Below are 15,965 nucleotides of genomic sequence, written 5' to 3'. Positions count from 1 at the left end.
TCCTTTGCCTGATGCACTCAAAGCAAACCTGCACCTCCCCCACACCACCACATCCCCACTAAACCCAGGGACCTTAATCTGTCTACTTGCTGGGACCTCCCCAAGCCCTTCCCGTTCCGCACGTCACGTGCTGCTGCAGCTGCCCGTCCCCCTCACCTGGATCCCACCCTGATCAAACCTCGGTCTTTGCTCCCAAGCTGCCCATCTTTTCATAACCCAATGGCCCCTTCCCTCAGGTCGCCTGGGAAGGCAGATCAGAATTGTATGTTGCTAACGCTGTTGCAAGCATCACAAGGCATTTTGGGAAGGGTTAAAGGTGTGAGTGCAGAGTGGGCGATTCCTTTGCAGGTTGCGAGAGGCCAAAGGGAGAGGAAGGAAGAGAGCAGACAACGGGTTACCTCGACACTTCAGCTCCAAAGAGAAGATGCTGGCCCCAGTCCAAGGTCACGGCGCTCGACAAGCTGAGCAGGGCAGCAGAGATTGCAAAAACAAGCGAGACGGCAAGGTCAGCGAAGGGGAAAACAAAGTCCCGCATCCCTGGAGCTGATGTGTTTTAGAAAAGCTGAGGAGGCCACAGAAAGCAGGTTTGGACTGGTACAAAGAGCACCAGGAACAGAGGTCCCTGAACGAAACACCCCCCAAAGAACCGAGGACTTAAAAACCCTCCTGAGAGCCAAAACAAGTTGGAGAAAAACAGCAGACCCTGGACGACCTGTGCATGGGACAAAAACTCCTGTCCACCTCTCCCCCTCTTCTTCTTACGTTACACCCAGGATTGGCCAGCTTCCGGTAGTGCGGGTGTGAGTATGAAAGGGGGTTAGGGCTTGGGGCACTAACGCTTTCTTCCTTCCTCTGAGTGACATGGGAACCCCCAGCACTCTCCGCTCTTATTTCATTAATAAAGTTTTAAAACTTAGACACTTGATGTGCTCCGTCATCTCCTCCCCTACCGATCCTGCGGCCTCAGCCTGATCACCTGACCCCTCAGGCAGATTGTGACAGATTTTTGTTACCAATCTCCCCCACTGCTGGGAGTCACCCCATACACCCCAAATCCGCCCTGGCCTCTGCTCCCCATGTCACCTACTTCCCCTCCAGCCCTGGCATGGGAGCCCCACACGACCCAGCTCTCCATTGCTGGGATCTCTCCCTGACCCCCTACGGCCTGCTTTCCCCATGCCACCCACTGCCCAGCTATCACTCGGTAACATGGCTTGAATAGAGTCTGCTCTGAGCTCCAGCCGCGTCTCTGTTCTTACTGCAGCCCAGATCGGACGGGTCAGTTCTGATGGGTGGACATGCAGTACAGCACACAGCCAGCAGAGAGCAGTGGGTCCACTCCCAGACCAGCCGCATCATTGTCATGCTGCAGGAGGGACTTGGACAGACCAAGTTCTGGGACCTTCTCAGCTGATCTGCTGCCCTCCCAGCACCCGCCCTGCCATCCGCACCCGCTCTCTGACCTTCCCAACCTGTCTGCCACCCACACCTACTTTGTAACCTTCCCATGTGCTCCGTGACCTTCCCAGATTGATGCAGTGTGAGTGTAGACACTGTGACCTATGTCAGTTCTCAAGCAGCTGTCCCACAATGCCCTCTCTGGTCACAACTGTGAACACCACTGCCCAGGGATCATACAGACAGGAAACCGTCCCCCGCCCCCGCAAAAATCCTGCATACTTTTTGAAATGCCTTTTCCTGATTGCCCACCGGTAATGGCCATATCACAAGTCTTTGCTTTGGGAGCTGGGGAAAGGAGAATCCATCACTCCTTTGGCACATGGATCAGTCCCTGTGGCCCCTGGAAAGCAAGTTTTCTAAGAGTTGAAGGAAAGGCTGAAACCCAGTTGTTGAAAGATCAAAATCGACTTGGAAAGACACCGAGGGTCATTGGTGATTGCGTGGAAGGTTTGTTCGGTGATAGGAGCTCTGTAATCAGGGGCTAAACATTATGATGACGTGTGTGTTATAAAAACACAGGATTAAGATGAGAGGAAGAAACAGAGAGATTCTTCAATTTATAAATCCTGCGGCTCTGCACTTTGCTTTTCTCATTTAGTTTGGTACAGTTCCTGTATCATCGTTCATATAAGCAGGGCTTGAACTGGACTGGCTGAGTTCTCATTTAAAAAAGACAAAAGGATGGCCCTAGAGCAGTTAACATCGCAAAGGAAGACCTGAAAAGGGCGCTCCAACGCTAACTGTTTCATCAATGCCTGCCTGAGTTTGCAAAGAGCCTCAGACAAGAGCCCTGTGGAGTGTGAACAGCCCCATGCATCTCAACGGGGGCGAACTCGGATGCCACAGCTATCGTAAAATGTCAACACTTCACTATGCGAGTGTTCAGAGACTGTAGGAAAGCTCCTACGAGGAAGAGCTTTGCAATCTACTCTAGGTGAGCACACATTTCAGTGCCGTGAGATATTAGCACTTGGGAGATTTTTTTTTTTTTAAACACACACCCACTCACCCACCCACGGAGCTAGAATTCAGAGAGCCACAAAAATTGTATTTTGAGCATCTGCACAATTGCTGGTGAATGGCATCAAATTTCAGAAATCTTTCAAATTGGAGCTTTATTCAGTCCTCTCAACAGTTACAAAAAACTATTTACAGGCGTTGGGCTGGATTCTCCTGTTCCCCTCGTGTAAATCCGGAGAGACCCCATGGGGCCAGGGCTGGATGCTGAGCGCGGTGTCAATCCAGAGCAGCCCATCGATGGCAGAGTCAGGGCAGGATTCTGATCCGGTCAGCCAGTGTGAATCCAGTCACTCCAATTCCGTGCATGAAGTTGCCACTGGTGCAAATCAGGTGTGACTTCAATTTAGTTACTCCTGATTTACACCAGATGAGAGGGGAATCAGCCTCACTAAGGCCAGTGCGGTTACTCATTTACACCCATCAGCAAAAGCAGGGTCAGTTGCTTTGTCTCTCAGGCCCCTGGCCTAGGGCAGGATAGGAGCTGGCGCCCACAGGGGAGAAAGGCCCGAGAGGAATCTCCTCTGGCTGCTGGAAAGCATCGAGTGTGGGGGGGAGGGGTGCATAAGGAGCGTAACCCAGCTGTGGATCACTCCATAGACGCAGGGTGCAGACCCACTCACACCTACCCCCACCCCCCACCTGCTTCTAACACAATCCCAACCCTAAGTCACATCTGGGAAGGTTGCATCCAACTCCACTCCCAGCCCATGGTTCTGGGGTGATCAGTGAAGTAGCCCCTCAAAAACTGATGCAGAGGGATGGGACCAGTTAGCCCCTGTGACAGGAGGGAAGGGGGGGAGTGTGTCATCATGGAACCCCTTTGCTGCTGAAAGAGATCTGCCAAAGGAGAGATCCAGTTTGGGGGAAGGGGTGTGCAGGGATGAGGGAGAGGTGCTGCAATTTAACCCCTTCCCTGCTGGAGATCCACTGAGCTTCCTGATGTCACCACTGAACACATCTCCCCTCCACCTGCATCCGGATGTCGGATGGCGGCAGCCCACTCCTCCGGGCCGGGCGCGGGGGCCCCTCAGGAGCTCTGCTTCTGCCTCTTCCAGAAGCGCTTGACGTCAGAGTGGCCAGCAGGTGTCACCACCATGAGGCGCTTGGCCGGGTTCTCGAAGACCAGCACGCCCAGGTCCCGCGCGTGGTTCCGCAGCAGCTCAAAGTCCACCTGGGACAGGAACTGGTTGTATAGCACCCCTGTACGGGGGGAAAGGGAGGAATGGAAAAGTGAGAGACATGGAGGGATGAAAGAAGAGGGAATGGGGTAGAGAGGAGGAAGGATGGATGGAGGGAAAAATGGGAGATGGAGAGATAGGAGGAGGAAGGATGAATAGATGGAAGGAATAGTGGGAGACATGGAGAGGGGGAGATGAGAGGGAATGGGGCAGAAAAGGGGAATGAAGGATGGATGGATGGGGGAGAGAGGGTGGAGGAGGAAGAGATTGATGGAGGCAGAAGGAGGTGGCAGAGAAGGGGATGAAGGACAGACAGATGGATAAATAGGAGGGGAAAGAAGAGGGAGGGAAGGACGGAGGAGGGAGATGAAAGGGGGAAATGGGGCAGAGAGGTGGATACAGGACAGATAAAGTGGAACGGAGGAGGGAGATGAGAGGAGAATGGAGCAGAGAGGGAGGAAAAAAACCCATCAGACTCCATCAGGGCACCATCTCCTCCCTGCTGCTGCTGCCCCCCCCCCCCCCCAGCATCCAGCCCTCCCCCCAAGACACTCACCCTCGGAGAAGCGCAGCCGGTCGCGTTCCAGTTCCCAGAGCCGGATCTGATCTGTGATGGTCGCGGGCAGAACTGGGGTCTGCGGGGGGAGCAGGCGAGGAGTCACTCAGCAGCTCCAGCCCCACGTCCCACTCCCAGCTCCCAAGGATGGAGAACATCTAGGCAACCATAGGGCCCTGATCTCTATGGTATCTGCCCTCTCCCCTCTGCCCACTGGGTCTCTGGACCGTCCCCCGTCTCTAACCCCTCTCCTCCACCTACCCTGCTCCATCAATAATCAGCTTTTCTTCTAGCCCAGCCCCTTTCATCTCTGCCCTGGCTAAGTCACTCCAGCCCCTAGAAGTTAGGGAAATATCAGTGGGGACCCAGGAGTCCTGACTTCCAGCCCCCACCCCCACCTTACTCTAACCCACTAGACCCCACTCCCTTCCCCGAGCTGGGGATAGAACCCAAGAATCCTGGCACCCAGCCCCCCGGCTCCTCACCTGTCTCAGCATCACGGGGTGCGCTCTGGTCCGTAGGAAGTGGATGATCTGAAGGCGGAGGGGACATTATTACTGGCCGGCACCCCCTAGCAACCACCCACAGCCTGTCCCTGCCCCCAGGGCTGGGGGTACAAACCCAACTTGGATGATCCTTCCCCATAACCAGACTGTCCCGTCGGAGGGGTAAGCGTGGGTCCATATGATGCCTCATAGACCCCCCTCACCCTGCTCTAACCACTAAACACCACTCCCTTCCCAGAGCTGGGGACAAATTCCAGGAGTCCTGGTTAGGGCAGAGGGCACTGGGAGCCCATTAGACCCAACTTCCCTCCCAGAGCTGGAAACTGAACCCAGGAGTCCTGGCTCCCGGTGGGCGTGCAGAGAAGGGAACTGGGCTATCCAAAGCAGGAAATGTTTGATCTGTTTCTCCCCCCAAGGGGCAGGCTGGGAGCCCCGTTGCTCAGGATTGGGGTGATCCCGTCCCAGGTGGGAGCCCTCATGGGGTCTCTGTGAACCCATGGCCCCTGCCCCCGGCTCTCACCTGCTCGGCCGTGATGCCGTTGGCGATGGCCTGCTGGACGCTCTCGCGGGTCACGTGGGCCACCACCAGGTTGGGGAAGCGATACTGCATCTCGGAGAAGAGTGCGATAAGCGCGATCTGCAGCTCCGAGTCTGGGGCAGGGCGGGGCGGCAGTGGATAGCAGACAATCAGGTAGTGGCCTTATCTAGGGAAGCCCCCTCCCCCCGAGGCATGGCCAGCACCATCTCATGGAATCAGTGCCCCCCAGGGAGTCATCACCCTTCGCAGCCTATGGGAGATCCCACCCATAGATCTCCCTGCATGTACACACTGGGGTCAGGATCACTGACCCTGTGTCAGAGGGGGAAACTGAGGCACGGGAAAGGGCACGTGCCCCTCAAGGTCACAGAGATCTGGGAACAGAACCCAAGAGTCCTGACTCCCAGCCCGTCTGCTCTGACTCATTAGCCCTACTCCCCTCCCAGAGCTGGAGATAGAACCCAGGAGTCCTGACTTTCACCCCTCCCCCCGGCTCCCATGATTTTGGCCTGTTAGGCAGCAGCAGCTGCTCTCATTTACCCCCACACGCTCCATGTGCTGGCGCTGCAGTGATGAGGGGATTGGGGATTGGAGACTAGTCACATGGGCGACCTCTGACCCTTGACCTCTGACCTGTGTAAGCGTAGACCCTGTAATTGGTCTCTACCACGACGAAGCCCTGGTTGTGGGTGTCCGTGGTTGTGCCAGAGATTCCTGAAGACAAATTAATGGCCAAGCGGGTGGGGTAATAGCGCCGTGACTTCCTCTGCAAGGGGGGGAAACACGGGGTGTCTTCAGAGACCCTCCTTTCATGCACAGCTCTGCTGGTGCCCCTCAACCCCGACCCGCAGCCCCCAGATCACCCCAACTCCCCACAGCTCTGCCGGTGCCCCCCAATCATGACCCAAAGCCCCCCACATAGCCCAACCTGGCTCCCCCCACTCCAGCTCCGCTGGTGCCCCTCAATCCCAACCCGCTGCCCCTGCTATCCCAGCCCTGGGCTCCCCCCACAGCTCTGCCGGTGCCCCTCAGTCCTTCTCCACATACCTTCCTCTGGAAGACCAGACCAAATTCCCGAAGGTGTTGAAGAAAATTGAGCAGCGAGTCGCTCATTCCCTCCACCGAGTAATCCTGGGAGGTGACGAAAGCAAAGTCGCTTTGTTTCCAGACATAAGGAAGCCCCAGTGAGACTCCCATATTATCAATCCCCTCAGAATCGCTCCCCATAGCTCTGCCCTGTCTGATCCTACATGTTATGTTCCCAACCGGGGGCTCCCAGCCCAACATCCATCCAGATTCTCCACCCGCAGCCTGAAATTGACCAGTAGGGTCAATTTCACGCAGCTTCCCTTAACTCCCCTCCCCTCCTCTCTGCAGCAGCAATGTCCCTGTAGAGGTTTTCTACCATGTGTTGCAAGAGCAAAAGGAAGGAGGGTCTAGTGGTTCAGGCACTGCGCTGGAGCTCAGGTGATCTGGTCTCAATTCCCTGACTCCCTGAGTGACCTGAAGCAAGCTGCTTCATTGCTCCCTGCCTCCGTTTCCCCAGCTGCGCAATGGGCGCGATACCCTTTCCCTGTGAGGCTCTCCGACGCTATGATTGTAAAAGAGAACAAACAGCCAGCAGGTCTCCCATGGAGAAGTTCATGATAGAACCTACTGTGTTTTCCTTCTTGCCTTGTTCAGCTGATCCAAACGCCAGTTAAATCAGTTTGCTCAAGAGGTGGGCCTGGGAGCCAGCACTCCTGAGTTCTATCCCCGGTTCTGGGAGAGGAGTGTGGTGTAGTAGGTTAGAGCAGGGGGGCCTGGGAGCCAGGACTCCTGGGCTCTATCCCCAGCTCTGGGAGGGAAGTGCAGTCCAATAGTTAGAGCCGGAGGTTCCCAGCCTACCTTGCCAAGGGTGGAAAAGCTGAGCTGGAAGAGGAAGGACAGGATCTCCACTAGGTCCATGCCCCGGGTCTGCAGGGGAGACAACGAGGGGTTAAAACAGCCGGTGGGGGCAGGGATGCAAGAGGCAGAGCTGCTGGGAAGTGGGGAGGGGCAGTGGGGAGAGGGGGGATAGTGGGGAAAGAAGGGGATTACTCCGGCAGCAGACAGAGGGGGAGGCAGTTGGGGGCTCTAGGGCCTGGGGGGAGAGACAAAGGGGGCAGGCAGTGGGGCGGGCGGGAGATCTCACCTCAGCGGACTGCAGGTACTGCAGCATGAAGTACCAGAGCTGGGAAGACGTGTCCAGCAGCAGAAACTGGAAGCCGGCGGAGGTGATGCAGGGGGGCTCTCCGGGTTCGCTGCTGGGGGCGGGCGGGGAAGACAGGGATTACGACTCAGCACCCCCGCAACTGCAGGTTGGGTCACTACAGCAGCCACTAGGGGGCAGAGGGGAGCTGGGGGGTCCCTGGTCTGTCCAGTCCTCGGCCTCCCTCCGTAGGTGGCCGGAGGGGGGGCTGGTTTCAGGGGAAAGGCCCGTGTCCCATTCTCCCCACCAAGCCAGCCAGTGCCCGGCCCTGGGGCAGGATCGGAGCCGGCGCCCCCTAGAGGGGAAAGGCCCCGTGTCCCCACTCACCTCTTCATCAGCCCGGCTTGGATGAGGAGCTGGGCGAGGTCCTGGCTGACCGCGGCGCTGGGGGAGCCCACCATGAAATGCAGGATCACCTGGGTGAGCAGGAGATGGACACAAGGATGGGTCAGCAACCAGGAACGCTCCAGACACATACCCCATTTCAGGTGCTGCCCTTTTCCGCCACCAGGGGGCCTCTCAATCCTGTTCCACTAGGCCAGGGGTGGACAAACTATGGCCCGTGGGCTGGATCCGGCCCACAGGATTGCCACCTCACGGCGTCGCTGGCCCCAAGCCGCTCCCAGAAGCGGCTGCACCACCTCCCTCCCCTGAAGCCCCCATTGGCTGGGAATGGGGAACCGTGGGAGCTTTGGGGGAGGTACCCATAGGCAAGAGCAGCGCAGGGAGCTCTCTGCCCCTCCTCCTCCAGGCCGCTTCCCAAAGTGGCACTAGGGAGCCTGCCCTGACCCCGGTGCGCGCCGCTGCCACCCCGGAGCTGCTCCAGCTAAGCAGCGCCAGGCCAGAACCCAAACTCCTCCTGCACCCCAAACCCCTGCCCTGAGTCCCCTGCCACACCCCACACCCCTCCTGCACTCCAGCCCTCTGCCCTGAGTTCCCTCATACACCATGCACCCCTCCTCCGCCCCAACCCCTTGCCCTGAGCCCCTTCCTGCACGCTGCACCAGCACTCCCTCCCGCACCCCAACCCTGCATGCAATTTCCCCACGCAGATGTGGCCCTCAGCCCCAAAAGTTTGCCGACCCCTGAAATAGTCAATGGCAAAAATCCCTCCTGGAACTCCGCACTCCCACGTTGCCGTGTGGCTGTTCCCCAACCGCCCCACCCCAGAAGTGGCTGCATTTCAGCACCGGGTGAGCGATCCCTATGCAGTGCTGCTGTGCAGCTGTTCTCCAGCGGCCTCACCCCAGAGATGGCTGCATCTCAGTGCATGGTTGAAAGGATGTGAAGCACACAAAGTGCTTCAGGATACTTTGTAATGAAGGTGTTGGGGAACTGTTTACAGGGTTATCTTAGTACAGAAGTGCCCACCCAGTTGAGTCAAGTGGTTAGACCGGGGGGGGCTGGGAGCCAGGACTCCTGGGTTCTATCCCCAGCTCTGGGAGGGGGATGGAGTCTAGTGGGTTAGAGCAGGGGGCGCTGGGAGTCAAGACTCCTGGGTTCTATCCCCAGCTACAGAAGGCGAGTGGGGTCTAGTGCTAAGAAAAGGGTGGTGGCTGGAAGCCTGGACTCCTAAGTTCTCTTGGAGTCAGCGCAGGGGGTTTACCAGCACTCACCTCCCACCTCTCCTCAGCATATTTATCCAGTGACGGGACATCCCGCGCGTGTTTGTCTGGTCCCAGCTGGCTGGTGTCATCGGACCAGGCCTTGCCCCTAGAACCAGGGGCGAGAGACAAAATGGATTCGCCAGGGTCAGAACAGGCCAACGGATGGAGCTGTGATCAAACAGGGACCGGCTCTTTAAACGCGCGCTGCGCCACTGGAGTTACCCAGCATGGCATGAACACAGGTCTTCTCCTGACTTTGCTGAGCAGCAGCGCCACTGGGTGGCCACAATGTGAACCGCAGGTTACATAGCAAGGCAGTGGATAGAACCCAGGAGTCTTGACTCCCAGCCCTAACCAACTAGACCCCACTATCCCCAACCCAAGGTATGCATAGAACCCAGGAGTCCTGGTTCCCCACCTCTTCCTCCCACTCTACCTACTGGACTACACTACTAAATGACTATAATTGGCACAGAGACCAGACCCAAATAAGTATTCTGATCTCAGTGATCCATCAGGACTCCTGGGTTCTATCCCCAGCTCTGGGAGGGCGGTGGGGGGCACCAGGATGCAGGACACCTGGGTTCTATCCCCAGTTATGGGAGGCGAGTGGAGTCTAGTGGGTTAGAGCGACGGGAGAGGCTGGGAGCCAGGACTCCTGTGTCCCATCTTTGGTTCTGGGAGGGAAGTAGGGTACAGTGGGTTAGAGCTGGGGGGCTGGGAGCCAGAACTCCTGGGTTCTATTCCCAGTCGTGACAAAGATTTGTATGGTCATAAGCGAATCCTGTCCCCTCTCCATACCTCAGTTTCCCCATTTGGGCAGTAAGGCTAGTGACTGCCCTGTGGGGGCACTGAGCTGCTCACGGCTGGAGTTTTCAGGGGGAATCAGGTATCCAGCACAGTCAGTCAATGGAAAGCAGGCACCTAACTCCCTTAGGAACTCCCAGCCCCCCTGCACACGGCACGTAGGCATCCATGCTGCTGCTCCCTATCCCCAGCTTCTCACCCGCCCAGCAAAGCGATGCGCAGGTTCTCCTTGAAGATGGGGTTCAGGACCAGCCCCTGCAGGCCCCCCGGGAGTAGCTGGGTGTGCCAGAGCCGCAGCCCCAGCAGGACGTCAGAGCTCTCCTCCTGCTCCCTGTGGCAAGACCAAAGAGTGAGTGAGCCGAGAGCCTGCAGTCACCTCCAGGCTGCAGGGCAGGGGCTGGGACCCCAGCCGGGGGGTCAGGAAGGGATCTGGCACCATGGGGTGACTGTGCACAATGAGGTGCATTATGGGAAGTTTATGACCTCCTCTGGTGCTGGTCACTCGGCTAGGGGACTGGCTGACTCATGGGAGATGGGGCCGTTTTCCTCTAGGGGGCGCCAGTTCTGATCCTGCTCCAGCGGACTGGCTGGCTCAGAGAGTGGGGCCTGGGACATGGGGCCTTTCCCCTCTAGGGGGCGCTGGCTCCGTACTAGCCCCAGCGTAGGGGACTAGCTGGCCTGGGGGGCAGGGAGTAGGACACAAGGCCTTTCCCCTCTAGGGGGTGTCGACTCCAATCCAGGGCAGGGGGACCGGCTAGCTCAAGGAGGTGGGGAATGGGCCTTTCCCCTCTAGGGGGCACCAGCCCTGATCCAGCCCCTGGCCAGGGAGACTGGGGGGTGGTGACCCCAGATCATTATTCAAACAAAGTTCCATCTACCCCACCCAGGTCACCTCAATGGCCCTCCAGCCCCCACTCACTTGACGTATTCCTTCTTTACCCATAATGCCACGGCAGCCTGAGGGAGGGGCTGCTCCAGGAAGAGCATCCGCATCACATAGTTCTTGGCCAATCCCGGCAGCTCACTGCGAAATACAAAACACAAGGACAGGCCCCCAGGGGCGCTCGACAGGGCAGCTCAACTAGGGTGCACCTGGGCTAGACACGCCCATGGGTCTGACCTCATCTGGCATGGCAGGGAGGCGGGATACCGGGCTAGATGGGCCCAGGGGTCTGGTCTGGAGTGGTAGGAGAGCAGGCGGGATACTGGGCTAGATGGGCCCAGGGGTCTGGTCTGGAGTGGTAGGGGAGCAGGCGGGATACTGGGCTAGATGGGCCCAGGGGTCTGGTCTGGAGTGGTAGGGGAGCAGGCAGGATACTGGGCTAGATGGGCCCACGGGTCTGGTCTGGAGTGGTAGGGGAGCAGGCGGGATATCGGGCTAGATGGGCCCAGGGGTCTGGTCTGGAGTGGTAGGAGAGCAGGCGGGATACCGGGCTAGATGGGCCCAGGGGTCTGGTCTGGAGTGGTAGGGGAGCCGGCCGGATATCAGGCTAGATGGACCCATGGGTTTGGTGCAGGGTGACAGGATACCAGGCTAGATTCAGAACAGTGCTGGAACAATCCTCCTAGTCTTCTCCTTTGCCTCCTCGGACCCAGCTGTCCCACCGGGGGGCTGGGGGGAGAGGGGAGCCCACGCACCGGAACACAGCCAGGCAGGTGGCGGGGTGGTTGTAGAGCCGATCCAGGATTCCTGGGCTCAGCCCCCGCAGGAATTCGTGCAGGTTCTTGCATTTCAGCTGCACCTTCTGCAGCTTCATCACGGAGTCCATCACCTGGAAGGCAGCAGGGCAGATCAGGCATGAGCAGGGATCCTAGAAACTTATTTGCCACGGGAGAAAATGCACAACCACCGTCTCTGGTGGTTGATTTTTGAATGGACACAGCTAAACAGACTCCAAGAAACTCTTTCTAGCATAGAGAGGTTACCAAAGGGCATATGAGGTTTGGGTTTTAATGCAGCTCAACTACCATTTCAGCCTCTCGACATGAGGAATTAAAGTTACGGAAAGATACCGAAATTTAAAAATCCCCCCTAAAGACTGTACCACTGAGCTCGGCAAGGACAAATTTCACGGTGATGGAAATTGCAAGGCTGCAGATGGCGTTGGCAGGCAGACAATTACAGAACACACAAAAAGCACTGACCATAAACGGAAAGAGAACAAAAATGAGGGTGAACCAGCCAGGCCATCAACAACGGGAAAGAAACAATGCACCGTGAGTGGATCATTCCAGGGTTTTACAACTGTAAATATATCAATAAAACGCTGTGTTCAGCAGATACCTCGATATACTGTGGCTCGGGAAACTAAAGTTCAGCGTTCCATTGTAATCATGGAAAAATGCAGATTTGTATATGGTGTTTTGTTTTTTTTAAATCGGAGAATGTTGGTGTTTTTATTATGGAAAATTAGGATCCTTGATGATGACAAAGGGTATCTGTGCCAGGTAACCCACCTTTACCTGCCACGTACTCTGTCTTCCTCTAGTGGCAGAACCGCAGAGGGGTTTCTGACTCCCCCAGCACCTCTGTGGTCCGGGATCTGCCCCCTAACTGGGGTGTGACATTAGCTTGGCTCCACTCCCTTGTGATTTGTGAATATAGGCTAATCAGCACCAGGCACGAGTGGATATTTAGCACTGGCACTTGATGTTGGAGCTTCAGCTGATAAGCTCCTAGGCCTTATTTCTAGAAGCAGAGGTATTATATGCATTATGGTAGCACCCAGACAGGCGGAGCCCAATTGCGTTAGGTGCTGTACACACACACAAGGCAGCTGCGGCTCCAAAGAGCCGACAATCTCCGGTTAGGGGCACTGATTTATTATTATTATCTGTAGTCCGATAGCACCTAGGAGCCCAGCCATAGACCAGACAGGCACTGCAGTGCCAGGCGCTGCACAAACATAGAAGAAAAGCCGACAATCTAAGCATAAGACAAGAAACAGAAGGGCAGGGAGCACATGGGAACAATGAGACAGCGTCGCTCAGCACCTGTAGCACACCAGCGGATAAATGATTATAGGTGTGACAAGGTGGGCATATTCCATGGTCTTGATTGAGCCAACGTCCATGCCTTAGTTTCCCTCTAACCTTTGCACTGCTGCTGAACGGGGGCAAAAGGGTTACATCTGCTCTTGGGGCAGAACTGGACACGCAAGGAACATGTGTCGTCTGGCTGTCTGGGGCGGACTGAAGGGGTTGTTAAAGGCTGACCCATATCAGTGGAAAACTCAACATGATGATGGAAGCCACGACAGGGAGGGGGATGAGAAGCCAGCTTTCAGGAGAGGCCGGGCTGCTCTCACCTGGGACTGGGAGAAGGACTGGATTGGAGCTCACAGCAGCCTGGCCAGATGGATTATGTCTTAACCTTCACTGACGGGAAGTCCTTAGATTAGGACTGGCGCAATCACTAAACCCTGCTCTGGTTCACAAAGGCTGCCGGGCGTTCCTGCAAACATGGGCTGGAGTGCACTGGTCCCTACAGAGGGTACAAGTCTCTATTAGGAGTCTAACTGGGCAGCGCTCACAGGATGAAGCAGGAGGGCCGAAGCGCAGAGTTTCAGTCTCAGAGGAAGAGTGGGTCCACTCGGGGGTCTGGCCCACTGACAGGCTTCCTCCAAGGGCCTGGGTAAAAACTGGGAGTGTAGCACTGACATGGTGGATCTGCGGAAGCAGGGGTCACGGCAGAGGAGAGCTATGAAGGAGGATGGCAGGGAAGCTCTGCAGACATGAATGTGGCGCTCCTCCCTAGCACAAGGGGCAGCGGGGGAGAAAGCGCAAAGGGGCCTGTCCGAAAACATACCAAAGTGATGGAGTCTGGGATCAAGGGCCGACCGGAGGCGAGAGCTGAGCTCTCCACGGAGAATAAGAGATTAGGTGGGGCTAGGCCGGCGTTCTCACAACAAATTTTTTGGTGGCCTCAGAATGTGACCACCATCTCTTGCTGGTGGCCACTCTGATAATTTTTCCTAAAATACTTAAGTAACTTTAGGAAATAAATAAATAAATATGCAGAGATACACATCCAAATCATGGTAATTTATTGACATGGGTGTTTTTTTTTCCTACAGACACAGTAATAAAAATAACGTACAGTTGTCTCTATTCTCTACTGGACCTACACAGATTAGAAACACAAACAACGTGCTTTGCACATTCTTGTCTTTCTGTGCTGTTGTTTCTTTTGCTTTTTTCGGTTGCTTTAAAAAAAAATAGAAAGAAAAAAAGACTTGCTAGCTAGTAAGTCTGTGCCTGTGAAAGGTGATGTCTGTATGTTTGTTAATACCACTCTTCAGAGCAGCAGACTTGCTAGCTAGCCCGGAGGCTGTGAAAAGCGATTATTAACAAACATACAAATATCGGTTCTCACAGCAGACTTACCCAGTCCACGCAAGCCAGGGGAGAAACTAAGCCATAGATGGGGAAGTGGGCAGGGAGACAGCGGTGACCTGGGGAGATGGATGGCGGGCTGGAAAGGCACCTGCTGCCACACAGCCAGAGTCCAGGGCCAGAGCCCAAAGCCTCATGACCAGAGCCTGCTACCCACCACCCCAGAGCTGAAGCCCAAAATCTGAGCCTCACCACGCCTGGGCAGGTGGGGAACTCACTGGTTGCCTGCTCTTCTGGCGTTTGTGGCTCCAGAAAGGGGCAGGGCCCAACCCCTGCTGACGGCCCTGGGGGAGGGCCCAACACTTTGCACCTGCCAGTCACTGCCCAGCAGGCTGTGGCAGCAAGAAAAGCCTCAGGGGGGCTGCATTTGCTGTGAACGGCACTGGAGGTGAGGCAGTGAGGCCTGGTGGACAGACACTCCAGAGAACTAAGTTCTAGTCCTGGCTCTGTCACTGGCTTGCTACGGGACCTTGGGCAAGTCACTGCTTTGTGCCTCAGTTTCCCCCAACCAGGAAAATCTTCATAAAGTCATAGAAATCTAGGGCCGGAGGGGACCTCAAGAGGTCATCCAGCCAAGCCTCCTTTGTACAAGGCCTTGAGATCTGCATAAGGGATCCCACCGCCCTCCCCGGTCCCCTAATTCCCTCCTTCTACAGCCAAGTGGCCCCCTCTGTGCCCCCACAAATACTTTACCAACCCCCCAATTCACCCCATCCCCCACAATTTCCAAGCTATCCAACCCCCTCCACCCAACACCACAGATGGGAACAAGGCTGCTGCTAATCCATCCCCAGCCCCTCAGGTAACCCCCTATTACCTAGCAATGCCCCCATCTACCTCAGGGCTTCCCCATTCTGCCCTCTCACTTCCCTAGCAATCGCCCCACTGCCCCACCCTGGTACTAGAGGGGCATCCTCTCTGCTCCCACCTATATCCCTAGGGTCTGCCCTTCCTTTCCCCCCCAGGGCTCCCCTCTCTGCCCCCAAGCTCCCCCCCCAGGGCTCCTCTCTCTGCTTCCCCCTCCCCTCCCCGGTGCCCCTTTCTCCTCCCCCTGCAACCTCCCCCTCCCCACTAGACTCCCCTCTTCGTTCCCAACCTCTCCCTCCCCCCAGGGCTCCCCTCTCTGCACCCCCTCTACAACCTCCCCCCCTCTGCCTCCCCCCAGGGCTCCCCTCTCTGCTTCCCCCCTCCCCTCCCCCCAGGGCTCCCCTCTCTGCACCCCCTCTACAACCTCCCCCCCTCTGCCTCCCCCTCCCCCCAGGGCTCCCCTCTCTGCACCCCCTCCGCAATCTCCCCCTCTCTGCCCCCAACCTCTCCCCCCAGGGCTCCCCTCTCTGCTTCCCCCTCTCCCCTCCCCCCAGGGCTCCCCTCTCTGCTTCCCCCCTCCCCTCCCACCCCCCCAGGGCTCCCCTTTCTGCCCCCCTCCCCTCTTTACGTCCTCCTCCCCATTGGACTCCCCTCTTCGCCCCCAACCTCCCCCTCCCCACAAGGGCCCCCCCAGGGTTCCCCTCCACCCCCCAGCCCAGGGGAACCCACCTTGGCTCAGCCTGAGCAGCCGCCCCGGGGATAAAGGGCCGCGAGCTCCCTCCAGTCCCCCGCCCACGGCTCCATGCGCAGCCCCCCGCCCCCCCGGCTCAGCCCTCCCACTTCCCATCATGCACCGCGCC

At 57.1% G+C, this 15,965-nt stretch overlaps 1 protein-coding gene across 4 annotated transcripts; it reads right to left on the bottom strand.

The window, feature by feature from the left end:
* Positions 1-2,557: 2,557 nt before the first annotated feature.
* Positions 2,558-15,929, bottom strand: GTF2H4 (general transcription factor IIH subunit 4). 4 transcript variants are annotated; one of them, XM_030543804.1, is made up of 14 exons: positions 15,835-15,929; positions 11,542-11,675; positions 10,823-10,927; positions 10,103-10,234; positions 9,106-9,202; positions 7,817-7,905; positions 7,433-7,544; positions 7,147-7,215; positions 6,307-6,390; positions 5,893-6,025; positions 5,242-5,372; positions 4,701-4,748; positions 4,216-4,294; positions 2,558-3,681 (listed from the first exon to the last, which is right to left on the bottom strand). In XM_030543804.1, the coding sequence occupies exons 2-14, from the start codon at positions 11,670-11,672 to the stop codon at positions 3,509-3,511; spliced, it is 1,383 nt and encodes a 460-aa protein (XP_030399664.1). In that variant the 5' UTR covers positions 11,673-11,675; positions 15,835-15,929; the 3' UTR covers positions 2,558-3,508. The 4 variants fall into 4 exon arrangements, with proteins under 4 accessions (XP_030399664.1, XP_030399666.1, XP_030399665.1 ...); XM_030543806.1 differs by having other exon boundaries at positions 7,433-7,541; XM_030543805.1 differs by lacking the exon at positions 15,835-15,929 and adding an exon at positions 14,517-14,911.
* Positions 15,930-15,965: the final 36 nt, after the last annotated feature.

Source organism: Gopherus evgoodei, unplaced genomic scaffold (assembly GCF_007399415.2).
Source record: "Gopherus evgoodei ecotype Sinaloan lineage unplaced genomic scaffold, rGopEvg1_v1.p scaffold_32_arrow_ctg1, whole genome shotgun sequence".
In the NCBI taxonomy this organism is placed as follows: Eukaryota; Metazoa; Chordata; order Testudines; family Testudinidae; genus Gopherus; species Gopherus evgoodei.
This window is presented reverse-complemented; position numbering and strand designations above follow the sequence as displayed.

Coding starts and splice junctions, on each gene's coding strand:
- GTF2H4 (XM_030543804.1), bottom strand. CDS start 11,672: ATGGACTCCGTGATGAAGCTGCAGAAGGTGCAGCTGAAATGCAAGAAC. Junction 6,391..7,146: donor GCTTTTCCACCCTTGGCAAG/GTAGGCTGGGAA, acceptor GTCACCTCCCAG/GATTACTCGGTGGAGGGAAT. Junction 5,373..5,892: donor CAGGGTCTACGCTTACACAG/GTCAGAGGTCAA, acceptor GCCCTGCCCCAG/ACTCGGAGCTGCAGATCGCG.